At 33.9% G+C, this 16,882-nt stretch overlaps 1 protein-coding gene across 1 annotated transcript; it reads left to right on the forward strand.

Annotated features, from left to right (window-relative positions):
• Nucleotides 1-2,545: 2,545 nt before the first annotated feature.
• On the forward strand, nucleotides 2,546-16,755 carry LOC128990426 (uncharacterized). Its single transcript, XM_054412791.1, has 7 exons — nucleotides 2,546-2,677; nucleotides 5,786-5,965; nucleotides 8,891-8,981; nucleotides 9,390-9,560; nucleotides 10,899-11,053; nucleotides 11,885-11,974; nucleotides 13,689-16,755. The coding sequence occupies exons 2-7, from the start codon at nucleotides 5,799-5,801 to the stop codon at nucleotides 13,900-13,902; spliced, it is 888 nt and encodes a 295-aa protein (XP_054268766.1). The 5' UTR covers nucleotides 2,546-2,677; nucleotides 5,786-5,798; the 3' UTR covers nucleotides 13,903-16,755.
• Nucleotides 16,756-16,882: the final 127 nt, after the last annotated feature.

Genomic DNA, 16,882 nt, shown 5'->3' on the forward strand with positions numbered 1-16,882 from the left:
GTTTGCTGCGGCGGGGGTATTTTTAAGTGTGTTTCAGTTTGTTATCATGAATAAATAGTTTAAATTATCGTAACATGGATTGTTGCCATGGAAACGTAATGTAAAACGGCAGCATTAAGCATTGTTTTTAATTTTTTTGTACTTCTGGCCTTTTTTAGTGTGCTCTAGTGGCGAAACGGTTCGTCGTAGAAACAAACATTATGTAGGAAACTTGTAGTAAATTTTGTCATCTTTAATTTTACAAAGCAGGATTTTCTTAAAAAAACCCATTCTTACCGAGATTTGCCCGAAAAAACAAAAAAAGTGCCCAAATTTTAAGGTTTTTCACAAAATAACCAATGTTCCGGGCAAAATATCTGTCAGCAAACCTCATATTCGTGTTCAGCGACCCAAAAAACATAAAGAAAAGTGATTATTAGGACTGTACCTAAACTTTCCGCTAACTTTCCTAAAATGCCTAGACTATTAGGCCATTGAGGATATTTCAGTTACGGCCGTATGAGGTGATTCACAGGGAGTTTAAGGTGGCCGTGGATAATTACACATTATATTCCTAGACTAGCTGTGTACCCGTTCTACGCACGGGGATCTTATAATATTCAGTTGAAACCTTCTTATATAACGAACAGCAGTTGGTTTGCATATTTTAAGATATGCTGGCCAAACTATTATACATAGCTTCATTTTATGTTGTTTTTTGTTGTTCCGGATCGGTATGACAATCAATAAAAGGTTAAATTACCTCTGTGTCTGCCGGTCGATCCTATAACGGTAGGCTTACTTTTATTTTTACTATCTGATCTCGTTTGCATGGCTCAATCACGTCCTGGTTGAAGTTCGTTCGCTACGCTCACTCACCTGTATGTTGGAGCTCGTTCGCTGCGCTCACTTTCCTTCAGGTTAGCTCGTTCGCTACGCTCACTCGCCTCCAGGTTGCAAATTAGCTGTTGTCATAAATGTAAAAGAAATAATAGTGCTAGTGCTGCACCCTGTTGGTAATCCTTGTAACTTTAATGCTATTGAACATCACAGAACAGAACCAACTTGTTTAATTGAAACAGCTGTTAAGATTCAATAATTTCATTTCTCATAAGGTTAACATGGGCTTCCAGAAATTCCACGTCAAAAATCGACAAAAACTTGATTTTCAAGGGTTTACTGTTAAATATCTAACTGTCTCATATTCGATGAAATACGTCTAAAACCATCTCATATATGTATAGTATTTGGAAAATAAGTTTCAGGCGGGACAGTGCTATAGTTATTGAGGAGTAGTTGTAATAAAGTGCGTATTTTAGCGTTACCAAGAGAATGACAGATAGACAGACAGACAGACAGACAGACAGACAGACAGAAATTGAGATAAGGTTTGATTCGGTTTCTCTGACCTATGAAATGTAAAAATAACCAAAAAGTTCATTATTCTAAGCAATGTACAGACAAAACTCTAATTTTATTTATATAGATGGTTCAAATCCCATTTGACCGACATATCATTTAACCGATATCGATATTTTGTGCTGTGGTATATATGGGATGTCGGTCAAATGGGATTATTTTGGTTTCGACCATTTTGGATGTTGGTCATCTGGAACTGGAAATCAAAAATGGTTTTGTCGAGTGTTTTGCGGTTCTTTTTTAGCGAATTTCCCATATAGGGAATAAGCTGTTACCGTAGTACTCATGGTAAGACCTGGACCCGGGACCAATTTAATTTTTCGTTTTGAGGTCCCTAGAGGCCAAAAACACCATCCGTTCAAATTCATATATATATATATTTATATATATATATTTATATATATATATATTTATAAATATATATGTGTCCGTTAGCGCGATAACTCGAGCAAAAATGATCCGATTTTGATGAAATTTGGTACAAACGTGTAAACCTACGTTTATTCGAACGAGTTCGCGAACCAGCATAATCGGACCATTGGAACGGGGGTTTATGGAGGGTTTTATGGGGTAAAAATGGGTTTTTCCCATTTTTGACCCTAAAAACAAATAATTTCGCAATTTCTTTTCAAACCGTTTTGTAGAGCTTAAAAAAATAAATAATTTAGTATATTGAAGCGCTGTTGTATGCCTAACGGTAACGGAGAAAATTCAAAAATAATGTAATTAAAAATTCCTATGTTATTCTTATGGAGAAAATGAAAACTGTTGTAGTTTACTTGTTTATGGATGTATATTGATAAAATTTGACAAATTTATTTATTTCATCTTATACTATTGACTTATGGTCAAAAACACTTTTTACCTTCCCCGTAGCAGCAACCCTAAGCACTCATTAAATCTAAAGTTATTTAAATTATGAATAAATATGTCTTAATTATTTTAAATATTTGAGTAAAAATGTAATCAGGCAAGTTAAAATTCGCTTAGTCTGCAGGTTTGCTGCGGCGGGGGTATTGTGTTTTGTTGTGTTCATTTGATTGGTTGATCTGTTCGTTGAACCGTGGTTGAACCGTTGCCGTTGATTCGTTGAACGTTGTTATCCTTGGTTTTGTCGTTTTGTCTGACGCGCTGTCGAGTCTCGAGTCGAGTTGATCTGTCAAAACTTCTTTTGTTTGGTGGCATACATACGATTTTCTAAAAGCTTGTAGATGGTACAAACACATTTCAACTAGGCTAGTATCAGCGGATTTGAGCATTAAACAGAGACAAAAGACAGGTAAATATTAACCCCGAATTTAATTAAATTCCTTAAAGAATTACCATTTTCATTCAGCCCTTATGTTACATTTTGGGTTAAACCCTATTTCAAGGTCTGCTAACTATCCTTAGACTAGGTAACTATGCATTCACATTCACATATTGGAATAGACCTGCAACCATATGAATCCCTAAAGATTTTTTTCCAACTTGATGTTTTGTTGTGTTGAAAGTTACCATAAGCCTAGGAGGCCTAGGCCTAGGCCTATGTCTTTTAGACCTAACTTATCTACACATTTTAAACTCTGAAGTAAGTTACCTTGAAATAGGTCCCACAATATGTCCATGATATGTGCTAATTATCAAATATAAATTAGTAGCCGAGATAGTAGAAGCGTAGGCCTAAACTTTCAGATAAGTTATTTTACACACACCTGTTTAATCATGGAAGGTCTTGGCCTAAATAACTTAGGCTATAAGTTACACACATTTCTGTTTGCATAAGGTCTGTTTGGTAACTTAGTTAAAAAGTTTAGGGTTAAGAATTTGAATAAGTCATTTATTAAACCATAAGGCCATATCTCCCGAATGCGAATGTTACTTCTGCTCTTATTTAAAACCACCATTCTTGTCTAAGTAGGGCTAAGTTAACCCTTAGAGTGCCAGGCGAGAAATAAAAGTAACGCTCAAAAAATGCCGATGATTTTTCCCGAAGATCGCGCTAAAAATGCCGAGCGCGATCTGGCGATTTTTAGGTTAAAATTTCGTAAAAATCTAATTTTTGATATTTCGACCAACGAAAATCGATGTATCGCATCTAGTAACTTTCAACTCAATGTTAATATATGGGTTAAAAGAATCCGAGTATCCATTCGGTTGTTATGACAACTGTTCGATCATTACGAAACGTCCGGTCAGCCGGACGTTGGCACTTTTGGCTCGTTCTAAAAACGTCCGGTCGGCCGGACGTCGGCACTTTTGGCTCATTTTAAAAACGTCCGGTTCCCCGGACGTTGGCACTCAAAGGGTTAATTGCCAATTATTGTTCTGGTTTTGTATTTAGGCCTAGCCTAAGTTATTTTTTATTTGCTATGCATGTGCTATTTATAATTACTGTACTTCTTATTTAGGCTATTATGTTTCAAGCGCTTAAATTGAATCTTGTGTGAGCATGCATGTACTTTTACAATTGTAAATTAAGTTGCTTTGCATTTTTTTATGTAGGGCCTATGGTCCTATTTATTGTAAAATGACTTTTGCCGTAGGCCTAAATAACTTAAACAAATTTAATTGAATTGAAAAAGGCCTAGAGATATTTTGATATGCATTGGTTACATCAAAATGAATGAGCTTCGGATATAAGAAAATGGTGGTGCCATGTCCTAAGTTATGGACAGTGTTCGTGGTTGGTAGAATGAATTATATAGCCAATGAATACAAACCCTTTAAGAAGCGAAATGTTTACGAGAATAGTCAGACTGGAATTTTGCCGCAGAAATGAGCCTCCCGCGGCCGTGCTACTCTCTCTCTAGATCTCAGTCAGCTACTTGGCCGCACGCTTTCAATAGTCTACTTAGTGGCCACCGCGGGAACTAGGCCTATCCCAAAATTCAAAAATTCTCATACTCAATTTTTAACAAAGGTATTGGTAACGGAGAAAATAAAAAAGAATTTAATTTAAAATTCTTATGTTAGGCCTATTCTTATGGAGAATATTTCCAAAATGTTGTAGTTTACTTGTCTATGGATATATTTAGATGAAACTTGGCAAATTTATTTATTGTATACTAAGCTAAGTTATTAATATTTTACCAAAAAACACGCTTTATTAGTTTCCTTGTAGCAGCAAACCTAGGTACTCATTGTAAACCTAATGTTATTCAACCCTTCCCGGACGGGTGACGAATATATCCGCCTAAGTCTTTGGCGATAAAGGACAGGTGGCGGATATATCCGCTTATGGTTTTTGATGTTCCGGACGGGAAGCGGATATATCAGTTTTCTCTTCAGACAGACTGGCAGGTGCTAGAGCATTAACCAGATGTTTCGCGGTACCAAGGTGCCACTTTCCTGCTCTCTCCATGGCTGCGCTCTCTCCCGCACTCCCCCCTCTCTCCCGCACTCCCCCCTCTCTCCCGCACCTACCCCCTCTCTCCCGCACCTACACCTCTCCCATTCCTCCCCCTCTCCCGCGTGCCACCCACCTCTCCTACGCTCTCCCCTCGATGTTTGGCGCTCAACACTACGTTGTCTTTATTTATTGTTTACATATTGTTCTTTATTTGTTGACTAATGTTGTCATGGTCATATCTTCAAAGACGGAGTGGCGGATATATCCGCTGCTTTTCTACTCATCCGCGGACGGGTAGCGGATATATCCGCATAGGCTATTTAAAAACGAGTAAAAAATTATTTTGACAGTATGAAGTGTTCCATTGTGTTTATTTTATGCATAGTTGTATAACAAAACACAAATAACAAAAATTAATTTTTATTTTTTCCTATAATTTTTTCCCATTCTATGTCACGATTTCGCCCGTCCGGGAAGTGTTAATAGATTGTATATAAGTTAGCCGTTAAAATAGTGCCAGGGGGTGGCAGACTTTTGTAAATCCATCCCTGGGTTTCACAGATCCTTTTTGCCAAAGTACTGTATGCGTTCGTTAAAAGGTTTAAAAATATTTCATTAGGTCTATATAGGTTAGAAAAAATTGATTACCACTGGCGCTGTGTCGCATGGGCTATGTTATTGTCCCATAATTTTTTTAAACTCAAGCTCTTCCTTTCCAATGTTATACAACTCAATAAAAAAACAATGTCAGTTAAGATTTGTAACATCGTTGCTGAGTTGCTGTGGTGTTGAATGAATAGGTTGATAGTTAGACTTCTTGATTGTGGTTTATTCGATCATCTTGTGTGTGTGCCTAAGTTAGGGCTTATGTGCCCAAAATAATTCCTTGTCACCAATATAGGGCATAATTAACATTTGTATTCAACCAAGTCCACAACCTTAGATTTTAACATAACTTTTTAAACTTGGATATGTTTTATTTGATTATTTAATGGCCTATGGATAAATTAAAATTTTCTTGAAAGATATATTTTATTAAATTGTATTTTTTTTTAGGTACCTTGCAGCAATGAGTAGTGTGGAGGAGCTGGGCAATCAGGCTTACCAAAAAGCTGTTTTCGGGGATTTCAAGGGTGCGGTATCCATCTTAGACAAAGCAATTACAAAGTTCCCTAGAGATGCCCGTTTGTATAATAACCGCTGCTATTGCTACTTTCGTTTACAGGATTATAAAAGGTAAAACTGCTCATTTTATTATCTTATTGTAGGCCTACTTAACATTTTGATATTCCGTAAATTTAAGGATTTATCTTGCAAATATTGCCCCGTAAAAAAACCTAATGTGTCTCAATAACAAAAAGGTGTAATTCTGAGTCACAGTTTCGTTACCAAATCCTTTGAAATTAATTAACTAACATAAACAGTTTTTACCTTATTTTCTCATCCACCAATTTAAAAAGCAGTCAGTCATAGGGAACTATTTTAGTTTATAGCCTATGTATTTAGGCCTACTCAAAACTAGATGGTATTTTTGGATTTTTTTACAGTTTCATTATTTAATTTGTGAGTTGGTGGTTCAGTTGGTGTTTTTTATTTCATTTGATTTTATTTTACATTCCAACGGACAACTCCATTTTGATATTTTGGAACAATTTTATGAAATAACACACAAGACTTGCTTACTACTAGTTATACAATGGTAAGTCAATAACAATGAATTAGTCAATAAACAAAACGAAAATGAGAAACGGCAACAAGATGGCAAAAATGACAACCGCAATCAACAAAACAAGTGATAAAACATAACAGAGTGGTAGTGGTGGTGTTCAGTTGGTAGTGTCACGGAGCTCAGGCCCAAGACAGCAATGTCGTCGGTTTGGATCCTGGTCACAAATACAAACATTTTATCAGTACAGTTCACCCCTTGCTTTGATACGTTCCACGCCCATAGTCTCTGTGAACGGGCAAATGCTAGGTCAAACGTGGCTGCCAACATCTTTAAATAAAGAACAACAAAAATCATCAACTCCTTGTTTCTAAAATATTAGGAATGATTTTTTAAACTCTACATATCAAATAATTCTTGACCAAAAATTCTCTAAAATAGCCTATTTAAATGGAAACTAACTAATGCCTAATTAAATGGAAACTATTTAAATGGATGGAAAATAGTTATATATGAGGAAACTTGTAAAGACGCTGAAAACTATGATAGGCCTATTGATGATACTTTGGGATCAAAATGTTGATTCTTCTATCTTTGGATCAAACAAGTATTCTATTGTATCTCTTACTTATGCTGTTCTTGCACTTTACTTAGCCTTTAAAAAATATCTCTGTATCAATTGTTATTTAATTCAAATGTAAAAATAACCCATTCGGTGTGTATTTGTGCATTGTCCACCAGTATGTAAAACGTTTAGGCCTGGATTGAAATATCTCCAAGCAATATTTGAAAGTGTTATTTTAGAAAGGAGATAACTTAATATTTACGTAGAAGACAATAGTTTGAAGGTGAATGTTTATCTGAAAACTATGAGATAATGCTGTGGATGTTCTGTCACTACAGAACTATTTATTTTCTGCTGCAAGTGTCAGAGAAGTTTCTAAATCGGGATCTTCTGAATTTTCTAGTTCTAGAATTTTGTTTTCTACCTCGCCCATTTTGTTACCCTGACTTTCAGAGGATATTTGATTTGGAGGTGTGGGAGTTTGGCTTTCTTTTAGTTGTAACGCTGGCTTTATAGAGGTGAGGGAAAGATCACTACAATTGTTACACCTCCATAAGGAAATGTCTTCTTTAGAAAGGTTTTTCAATTGTTTTTCTGTGATATTGACACACCCACCATGAAACCAGGAGTTGCATGGACCAGTACATTTTATACTGGAGTATTTTACACCGATGTTGCATTCACCACAGGGATATTTTGAAACTTTTGTTTTGTTCATTGACATAGTTAAGTTGCTTTCGTCCAAATAAAGTCTTGAGAATTTTGTTGAAATTAAAGAATGTTGTGTGATAAAGATTGGGAACTTTTTTGGCTTAAGCTTTGGCTGGTTGCTTCTGTTGAAGATTAAAAATATTGTGTAATCAGTTTTTTAGGCAAGCTTTGGCTGGTTGCTTCTGTTGAAGATTAAACATATTGTGTAATCAGTTTTTTAGGCAAGCTTTGGCTGGTTGCTTCTGTTGAAAATTGAAAATGTTGTGTGATAAAGATTGTACAGTTTTTTAGACAAGCTTTGGCTGGTTGCTTCTGTCAATTAGAAAAAAATGATTGTGTATAAATGTTTAAATAAATGAATAAATTTATTTGCTTTGTCAAAAATGTATGAATAGTGATGAAGAATACAGCTTTGCACTGTATTACTGGTTGGGAGTATGTTGTAGACACTGTTTGAAGTGGCAGTGTCCTTGGTCAGTTTGCTTAGCGTGCAGTCAGCAACTCTCAGTTCGAACACTCCGGGGCAGCAGGTGTCGTGTTGGAAGTGAAGAATGTGTCAATCTGTGAGTTGGCTATGACGTCACTGCTTAGTTGTCAGTTTGGTGCTTTGTCACAATTATATTGGTGAAATTTCTTTGTTTGTACTTTTTAATATTAATTGTGCTTTAGTGGTTTTGATGTATTTGGAGAGTTTAATTTACAGAATTTGGGCACTGCTGAATGTAAAATTTAAACTATACAATGTTTACAAGCTACCTATCTGTTCAATGAATTCTTGAGGTAAATGTTATTATTGATATTAAATTTGTAATAACTTACAGTTGTGTTCATTCAGTTTGTCTCGATATTGGCTTTTCATGAGATCTTCTTGAGTAACTTGATTATAGTACCTTTCATGTGTAGGTGCTGATGTGTAAGACCCACTTGCTTGATTTGGGGTTGATGTCTTCGAATTTCACTTCTTCCAAAATGTTTTTGTCTTGAAATAACTTGATGAAGTTGTTGTTTGGATGTGTGCTGTTTAATTAGTAATTAAGTAGTAGTAATGTTAACCTGAATTGCTCTTTAAACATGGTCGGTTAAAACAAACTGTAATATTTTATGAGCAAGGGTGGATAATGCGATTATCGGATAATGCGAGGGCGGTTAAGAGGTGGTCTACTGTACCTGTATTTAGTTTTACTGCAACCATATCTCAATAATTACCTTTTATTTTCAGAGCATTATCTGAAGCAGAATATATGACAAGAGAATTTACAACCTATTCTAAAGGTTATTTTAGGAAGGCAGAAATTTATATAGAACTTAAGGTAGGTAACATACATGTTATGGGTAGGAGGGAAGGCCTGCTCTTTAATAAAAATGCAGCATTTAAGTAATACTTGAGCATGAATTTAATAGTTAGAAAATAATACTTAGCTTAATTTCCTCTGCCTTGGATGTTTAAAAAATTAAATTTGTGTTTGCGTTGGTAACATAATAATTGACTTAGCTACTATTTAGAAAGAACAATATAAAAATCACACAATTTCAATATTTTTCTAAGTTTGGGTAGCCAAAGATAACAATTAACACATTTTGTTTGCTACTTTTAGCTGATGCAGATATAGAACATGAATCTTTTCTTTCATAGTAGTCTACGTTTTCAATAGAATTGTCAAAAATACTATTTAGTTTAGTTATTTATTTGCATTTATTTTAATGTTTTCCTCCTTTAGAAATATACGGAGGCAGAGACTGTGTTAAATGAAATTTTAAAATTAGACCCCGAATGTGAAGAGGCGAAATTCCAACTTTCAGAAGTGCAGATAATGCTGCTATGCAAAAATGGCAAATACTCTGTCCATGATGCTATTCGGGCACTACAGCTGAATGAATACAATACATCTGTAAGTACAGCAACTGCATTAACTGTTTAAAAACATTCAATTTGTTTATTACAATAGGCCACAATAAGAAGAGATCAAGCCTAGTTTTTGTGATGAAGGAACATTAGTGGTATGGAAAAAGTATTGTTTTCCTCAACATTTTTTAGTTGGGGGTGGAAACATCTGTTTTGGGTTCCCCATGAACCCAAAAAGTGGTTTTTGAAGTGATTCTGTGTGTGTTGATGTGTACAGAACATACTATACCTGTAGTCAGATTTTTATGAAATTTGGTCCGCAGGTTCTAATTTGTAATATCTTAAGTTTTTTTATGCACTTTTTTAAATTTTTATTTTTAATGGTGATTTTCTTAAAAACCCATATAATAACAAAAAATTGGATTTTCACAAAAAACTGTTTGAACGATTTTGATTAACACGTTGACTGCTGAAAACCTCCACTATGGCGCTCCCTAAACTGCGGGCGGAGCCCCGGCACGCTACTGAATCAGCGATCTCTATTGGCATTGAAATATCTCAGTAAGGCGAATCACAAAAGAGCAGTGGTGATTGTTCTGCATTATCCCGAAAGTGGACGTAGTTCACTGAAACACCCAAAGGTAGCAGCACTGCCTGGATCAATAACCAGTCTTTGTAATATGGCTCGAATAGAGAAAATCCCCGAAAACGGTACAAAAGCATTGCCAGACGGGATTTTACAGGAATGTTTAGTACCAACCTACACTAAAATAAATCTCGTATTCTAAGCTACAGCCTGGCAACAATCACATTGGCGCCGGCCAAGTGCTGGGTTTAGACAAACGCAATATTTGGCGGGCGAGGACACTACTGTTTTAGCAGTAGGCCGCGAGCAGTGCCAGTGCCGCGCTACTGCTATAGCAGTAGGCCGCATTCAACGTGTTAAAATTTAGTAGTAAGGTAGAAGGAATAGGTGAACACCTCAAAACTTGAAAAAATTATGGTTTTGAGGCTAAAAGAGTTACCACTATACATTCTTGTCGGCTACCCACTCCAACTGGATGCGCAGAAGTCTAGGTTTCCTATTCTGATTGGTTCACTACTCTTTCTCTACCCTCAATCCACGATCTGTGCAATTTAACATTGGAACTGTGGAATTTATCTCTAGTTACATTTTGACATTGGGGATAAAGTTTGATTATTTGACCCAGTACACGGGGTATATTTACATGTTTTTTTTTTTTTTACTAGACAATTATAGGCTACTGTGTGGATACCCTGTAATTATGCCTAATAAAACCCCTCAATTTGACTTGGTTACGTTTAAAATGGAAGATAAATTTATAAATGCTTTAAACTTGTTAATTTTATGCTTACGTTTCAGCAAGCAAAGCGGTTTTTGGAAATAGGAGGTTTGAATGGTGCCAATTCTTATAATAAGAATGACATCTATTATTCTGATGAAGAAATTGACGAACCATCAACATCAGGCGCAGCTGCCAAAGTTGTAGAGGCCAATGAATACGACCCATATACCGAGTAAGTACAGTCACTTACTAAAGCTCTTGCACGGCGAGTTTTAAACCATATAATGATTTACAGCTAGGTGGTAGTTGGAAATTGACTAAATTCGGTAGACACATGTGTTTTATTATTGCCAAGTTTTGAATTACGCAAATGAAACATCAACTTCAGGTGACATCCAGGCTTATTTTGGACTGAGGCAAAACCACCACTTTCCAAATTTGTCACATCTAAAGGTATATCCTAGGGAAGTCTAACTTACTTAACTTTATAATTGATCATGTTTGTGACTGTACTACAACTTGTAAATCAATATGTTATACACAACACATTTTCATGAGTTAATTCTGCAATTTCTATGAAGAAAATTTTCTATACACCCTCATTTTTTTAATCACTCTTTTCGTAGTTCAGTAAAAACGAAGTAATTCTTGTTATGTTTTTCAATATTTGACTCTCACTAGTGGAGTTTTTAAAAAAACTTGTAGCCTAATAATCTTGATGTCTGATTGTCTGGTTATTCTTATCATTAAAAACCATTCCCAGTTTCCAATTGTCTCGCACATGAGTACTCTGGGTTTTGCTGTAAGTATTTTTTTACACTGTATTTGATCAACTGTGGTTTTCAGTTATCCTTGGTCTCCCTCCCCCAATTACCCCGGATAATTTAGCTTCTGTGACTGTACCTAATTTTTCTAACATTTTTTTTTTGTGAAGAATCAATTTGCTTCAATTTGATGTTTGTAACATTTATGGTGCTAAGGATTTATTTGATCAATAGTCGTTCAGTAAGAATCAGCGGATAACAATAAAACAAGATACTATTACAAATTGATTTTTTTTCAGCCCTAGCAATCCATTTGATAGCAGCTCCATCTGGGTTGGTAATGTTACAAAGAAGATAACACAGGAGAAACTTAAACCCATATTTAGCAAGTAAGTATAACAAATTCTTATTTTATTTTTTATGTTGGAGTTATTTTTATCTGTGTTTATTGGAAATAGTACCAAACTTATTGTGTATCAGCTGAGTGGATTTGCCTAAAATGTTTTCTCACCAGTACAAGTTTTTCTGGAGTTTGGATAATTTAAATACCTCCGCTACAGCAAAAAAATTGACTAAGCCCGGTTGGGTTTTCACTTGAATATTTCCTTAAAGTTGTCAGATTTATTTCCTATTTAAATAACATTGGGTTCAATGAGTAGTCTACTTATGTTTGCTGTTACAGGGAAGGTAATAAAGTGTGTTATTTCAGTAAAATGTTGATAGCGTAGTACGAAATAAATTTGCTAAGTTTGATCAAACTATACCCATAAACAAACAAAATACAGTTGACTTATTCTTCATAAGAATAAGTTAGAATTTGAATGGATGGTATTTTTTCCCTCTGGGTACCTCATACAAAAAGTAAATCTGTCCTGGAGCTGTCTTACCATGACTGGGGAATTCGCTCAAAGCCAACTCCAAATATTTTTTTTTTCTCTTGATAGGGAAAGTATCATGGATCAGCCTACTGTAAGTAAATAAAATACCCCCGCCGCAGCAAACCTGCCGACTAAGCGAATTTCCATTTGTCTGAATTGATTTTCAATTAAATATATTTTAATAACATTAGGTTTAACGAGTACCTAGGTTTGCTGCTACAAGGAAACTAATAAATTGTGGTTTTTAGTAAAATATTGATAGCTTAGTACAAAATAAATAAATTTGCCAAGTTTGATCAAAATATATCCATAAACAAGCAAACTACAACATTTAACAATATTCTCCTTAAGAATAACATAGGAATTTTAAATTTACAATTTTTTTAATTTTCTCCGTTACTAATAACCGAACAAAAATACTTTTATATACTAAATTATTTGTTTTTTTAAGCTCTTTAAAAAGGTCTAAAGAGAAATTGGGAAATTTTGTGTTTTGAGGGTCAAAAGTGAGAAAAACCAATTTTTACCCCATAAAACCCCCCGTAAAGCCCCGTTCCCATGGTCCGATCATGCTGGTTCGCGAACTCATTCAAGTTTATCCCGCTTTACACCTTTAAACCAAATTTCATCAAAATCGGACAAAAATTACTCAAGTTATCGCGTTCACGGACGTATATATATATATATATATACATATATAAAAATTTGAACAAATGGTGTTTTTGGCCTCTGGGGACATCAAAATGAAAAAGGAAATCGGTCCCGGGTCTAGGTATTACCGTGCCACCTACGGTAATAGCTACTTCCCTATAGGGAAATTCGCTAAAACAACGATCAACAATCCCAGATGAAGTTACACAACGTTTTAAGCACTGTGCAATTTAGTGATTAAGTGGCTCATAGCATAATTTATCATATGAAGTATTTAAATGTTTCAGAGGTGTGAACCAGCTGGTTCGTTGAGCACTTGTACGTTCAAAAATTATTCTAAGTAGACCAGTCTTTCAAAACCTTCGGACCTTATTTACATGCTTATTACTAGATGTTTTTAAAAAGCCAATGTTTTTAAATAAATAATTCTGCACCAAGAATTAGCTGGAATATCTAGTATCACTGCTCATAATTCATATAGCACTCATCATTCTTGCATCTTAATTTAAATTTATGCATGATGTGTTGTCATCATATTTGGTGTCTGTACCACAGGAATTTGTGTTTGTTTTAGGTATGGAAAGATTAAAGGTGAAATTATCGTACAGCATCAAAATTTCTGTGCATTTGTCAACTATACCGAGTCCAAAATGGCAGCTTTGGCTATGAAGAAGTTCCCACAAAATTTTCCTATGGAAGATACTGCATTGGTAATCCGCTATCCCGATAACGCCAAATCAAATCATATGATGTTGCGTGGTAAAAAGAATGGTATAAAAATTAAGTAAAGCAGTGTTTCCGTTATAATCGCCCTGGATATAATTTAAAATCTTCCTTCAATTGTAAATGGTTTGTGTTTGCGAGATTGATTTCACTTAAGTTTCACCCCTCTACTTCAGGTGAAACTTCATTTTTTTCTTTATTTTTGGCTATTTATATTATTTACAAAAACTTTTGTCAGTGAACTATACAGTCAGTGTGTTTGGATAAAATAATTCTTAAGTGTGTAATTGTTTTATTTCGGTTTCTATAAGTAGTTTTATAAATTAATGTTGTTAAATAAATATTGTATTTTATTCAACTTTGACCAAACGCTTGCACCAGAATTTTATTGATTTAGGATTGTAAAGGGTTTAGCATTTTTGCAACAATGTCTAGATATATATGTATATATTTTTTTTTGTATAATATTCATGTTACCTTCGGATTTTACAAGTTTAACATTTATCACTTTGACTCGTCAATTACTTCATGAAAATCTTTTAGGCAGACATGAACATTTTTGTTAAGAAATTTATACTGAATATAAACAGAATGCTTTATTCAATAACAAAAAATAAATCTACAAAAATAAACCTAGCAGGTAATGTTATCAAATTATGGGAAGCTGAACACTTATAGGCACATATTACTAATGCTGTCACTAAACAGGAGAAAAGAAAACATAAATTCAAATGTTACAATTTAGTGTAACCATGACCACTCGTTATCTTTTTATATTTACAAGACACAAAATCATAGTAAACCGATTTAGGCTAAAGTGTTTTATTATGTCAAATAAGCAGTAAAATTTCTGTTTGCTCAAGTAGACTTAATGGTATTTTACAATTTTAGATATCAATACACAATTCATGTCAAAAAATTCAATGTCAAATAATTCAATGTCAAAAAATTTAAAAATCTGTGACTAAGTTTACTTCAGTTATCATTATTGTACCTCTATGTGACGGCATAGAGGATACAAGCTGTTATGTCACCAGGGTAAAATAATTTTCACTAAAATATACATTAAGTAGCTTCTTTGTGTGTAAGTTGTAGATCAGAAGTCTAAACAGAAAAGGTTCAATAAAATTAGCTGAAGTTTGGTTAATTCACCTTAACGCACTGCTTCAAAAAGACATTATATTTCTTCAGTAGGCTCTCAACCTACATATGATAGATATTTTTTTACGGGCACATTGCACTTCTATAATACTTAAGTATTGAAAAGATTTTTTTTTTAGAAAATTGTATATAAATAATGTATATTAAACAGTGTTGTATTGTACAACTAAGTTGTGTTTACTCGCCCTGTATATTTGTGATTGGTAATGTGGCAAAAAGTATTGTACACCCTTCACCAAAGTAGGTGTTTACGATACTGCGATGAGATGTAATATACTATTGAAGCACTAATTTGCATGTTAAGTAGCTTATTTATAATGTTGATTTTGAACCCAAATAGTTTGTAATACTAAATTGAAATAATTTTCTGCCTCCTCATCCGTAGTCCAAAATATGAAGCACCAAAACCAAGAAATCACTTTCAATAAGACAATACGAATGAAATAAATATTTTGACTACAACGGATAGTTGTTCGTCCAAACAAAAATCAATTTTGTATGATCTGGTCCTTTCCGATAAGCTCTTGATTATCAATTTAAATTGTCATGCCAGGAAATATATGTGTATATTATCTGTAGAGTGATTATTCAAATACTGGTTAATTTTTTACACGAAATATTCATATAATGTTCATTGCTTCTTGTTGTTTGTGTTGTTTTACCTGGTTCAAATAAAACAAGTTATCTATTAATCTTAATGTTAAGTTTATTGTCATTTTGAGATTATAGGGTGATTTGGTTATTAAAATTCCGTAGGTTTCATTCATTAACTTCCTTTTGATGATTGCACACCAGTTTAATTAAAAACTCAACTTGCCTCAACACTTGAAAACATTTAATTTGGAATTTGTTTAAAAGTAAAAGTGTTGTTGGACCTAATAACTAATAACGTACATTTGATTTGTAATTAAGTTTAATTTTGTATAATGTGTCCGATAACTTCCCACTAGAATACTAGTAAAACTTAATTAAGTAGCAAATCTATGGTGCATATTATAGGCTACATTAATTATTTTTATAACAAACTGTTGTCATAAACTATATTCCAATCATAGTATTATTTCAAACTAGTTGCTTTACAACAGGGTAAAGATACATAAGAAAATGATGTGGATTTTTAAATCCATTATAAACAAATTACAGAATGTACTTCCTTTGGACCGGGGACCCTCCGCGATTGCGGACCAGCATATTCCGCTATATTAGCATGACACACCTAACAACATACCTATAGAATTAATTTTTTTTTCTTTTTAAATGATTATTTATTACAGAGTAAGGTGAAATTCAATTCCTGTAATAAATTGTGCTTCACAGCCTTACCTGATTTTACCGTATTGGTTGCTGGATTGTAGATGATACCATAGACTAAGCAACACAAGGGTATGTTTTATCTATGACGATACTAGGCCTACTGTTTTTATAAAAAATGAACTGAATTTTATTTTAAGGTATATTGATGAATTTCTGTTTCGGTAAACAGATTTATAGTATGATAGTCGTAAGGAAATTTCACTTATTCATTCCTTTCCTTTTATTGTAATTAATTTTGTTTTATCGTAAATCATAAACCTTAAACAAGTTTTGACCTGAAAGTTTACAAACAATAGACATTTCACTGTAAATATTGTGAATATGTCCTGTTTCAACTATATTTTTGTATTGACAAGTTTAATCTTAATCAGTGGTGATTTATAGATTAAGTGTTACTAAAAATTGTATTGTTCTTGTAAAATAAATTACACCTAAAAATGTTATGTACCTAACATTTATTTCATTGCTATCCCTTTCAATAGCTACTGAGTTTTGATTTTCTTTCCATACAGTAATTAGCATATGGAGAAAATATTGTTTTCGTGAATTTTTTGATATTTCATTGGGTTT

This window comes from Macrosteles quadrilineatus, unplaced genomic scaffold (genome assembly GCF_028750875.1).
Source record: "Macrosteles quadrilineatus isolate MER2022 unplaced genomic scaffold, UCM_ALF_1.0 Scaffold_1__1_contigs__length_201487025, whole genome shotgun sequence".
NCBI classification, from domain to species: Eukaryota; Metazoa; Arthropoda; class Insecta; order Hemiptera; family Cicadellidae; genus Macrosteles; species Macrosteles quadrilineatus.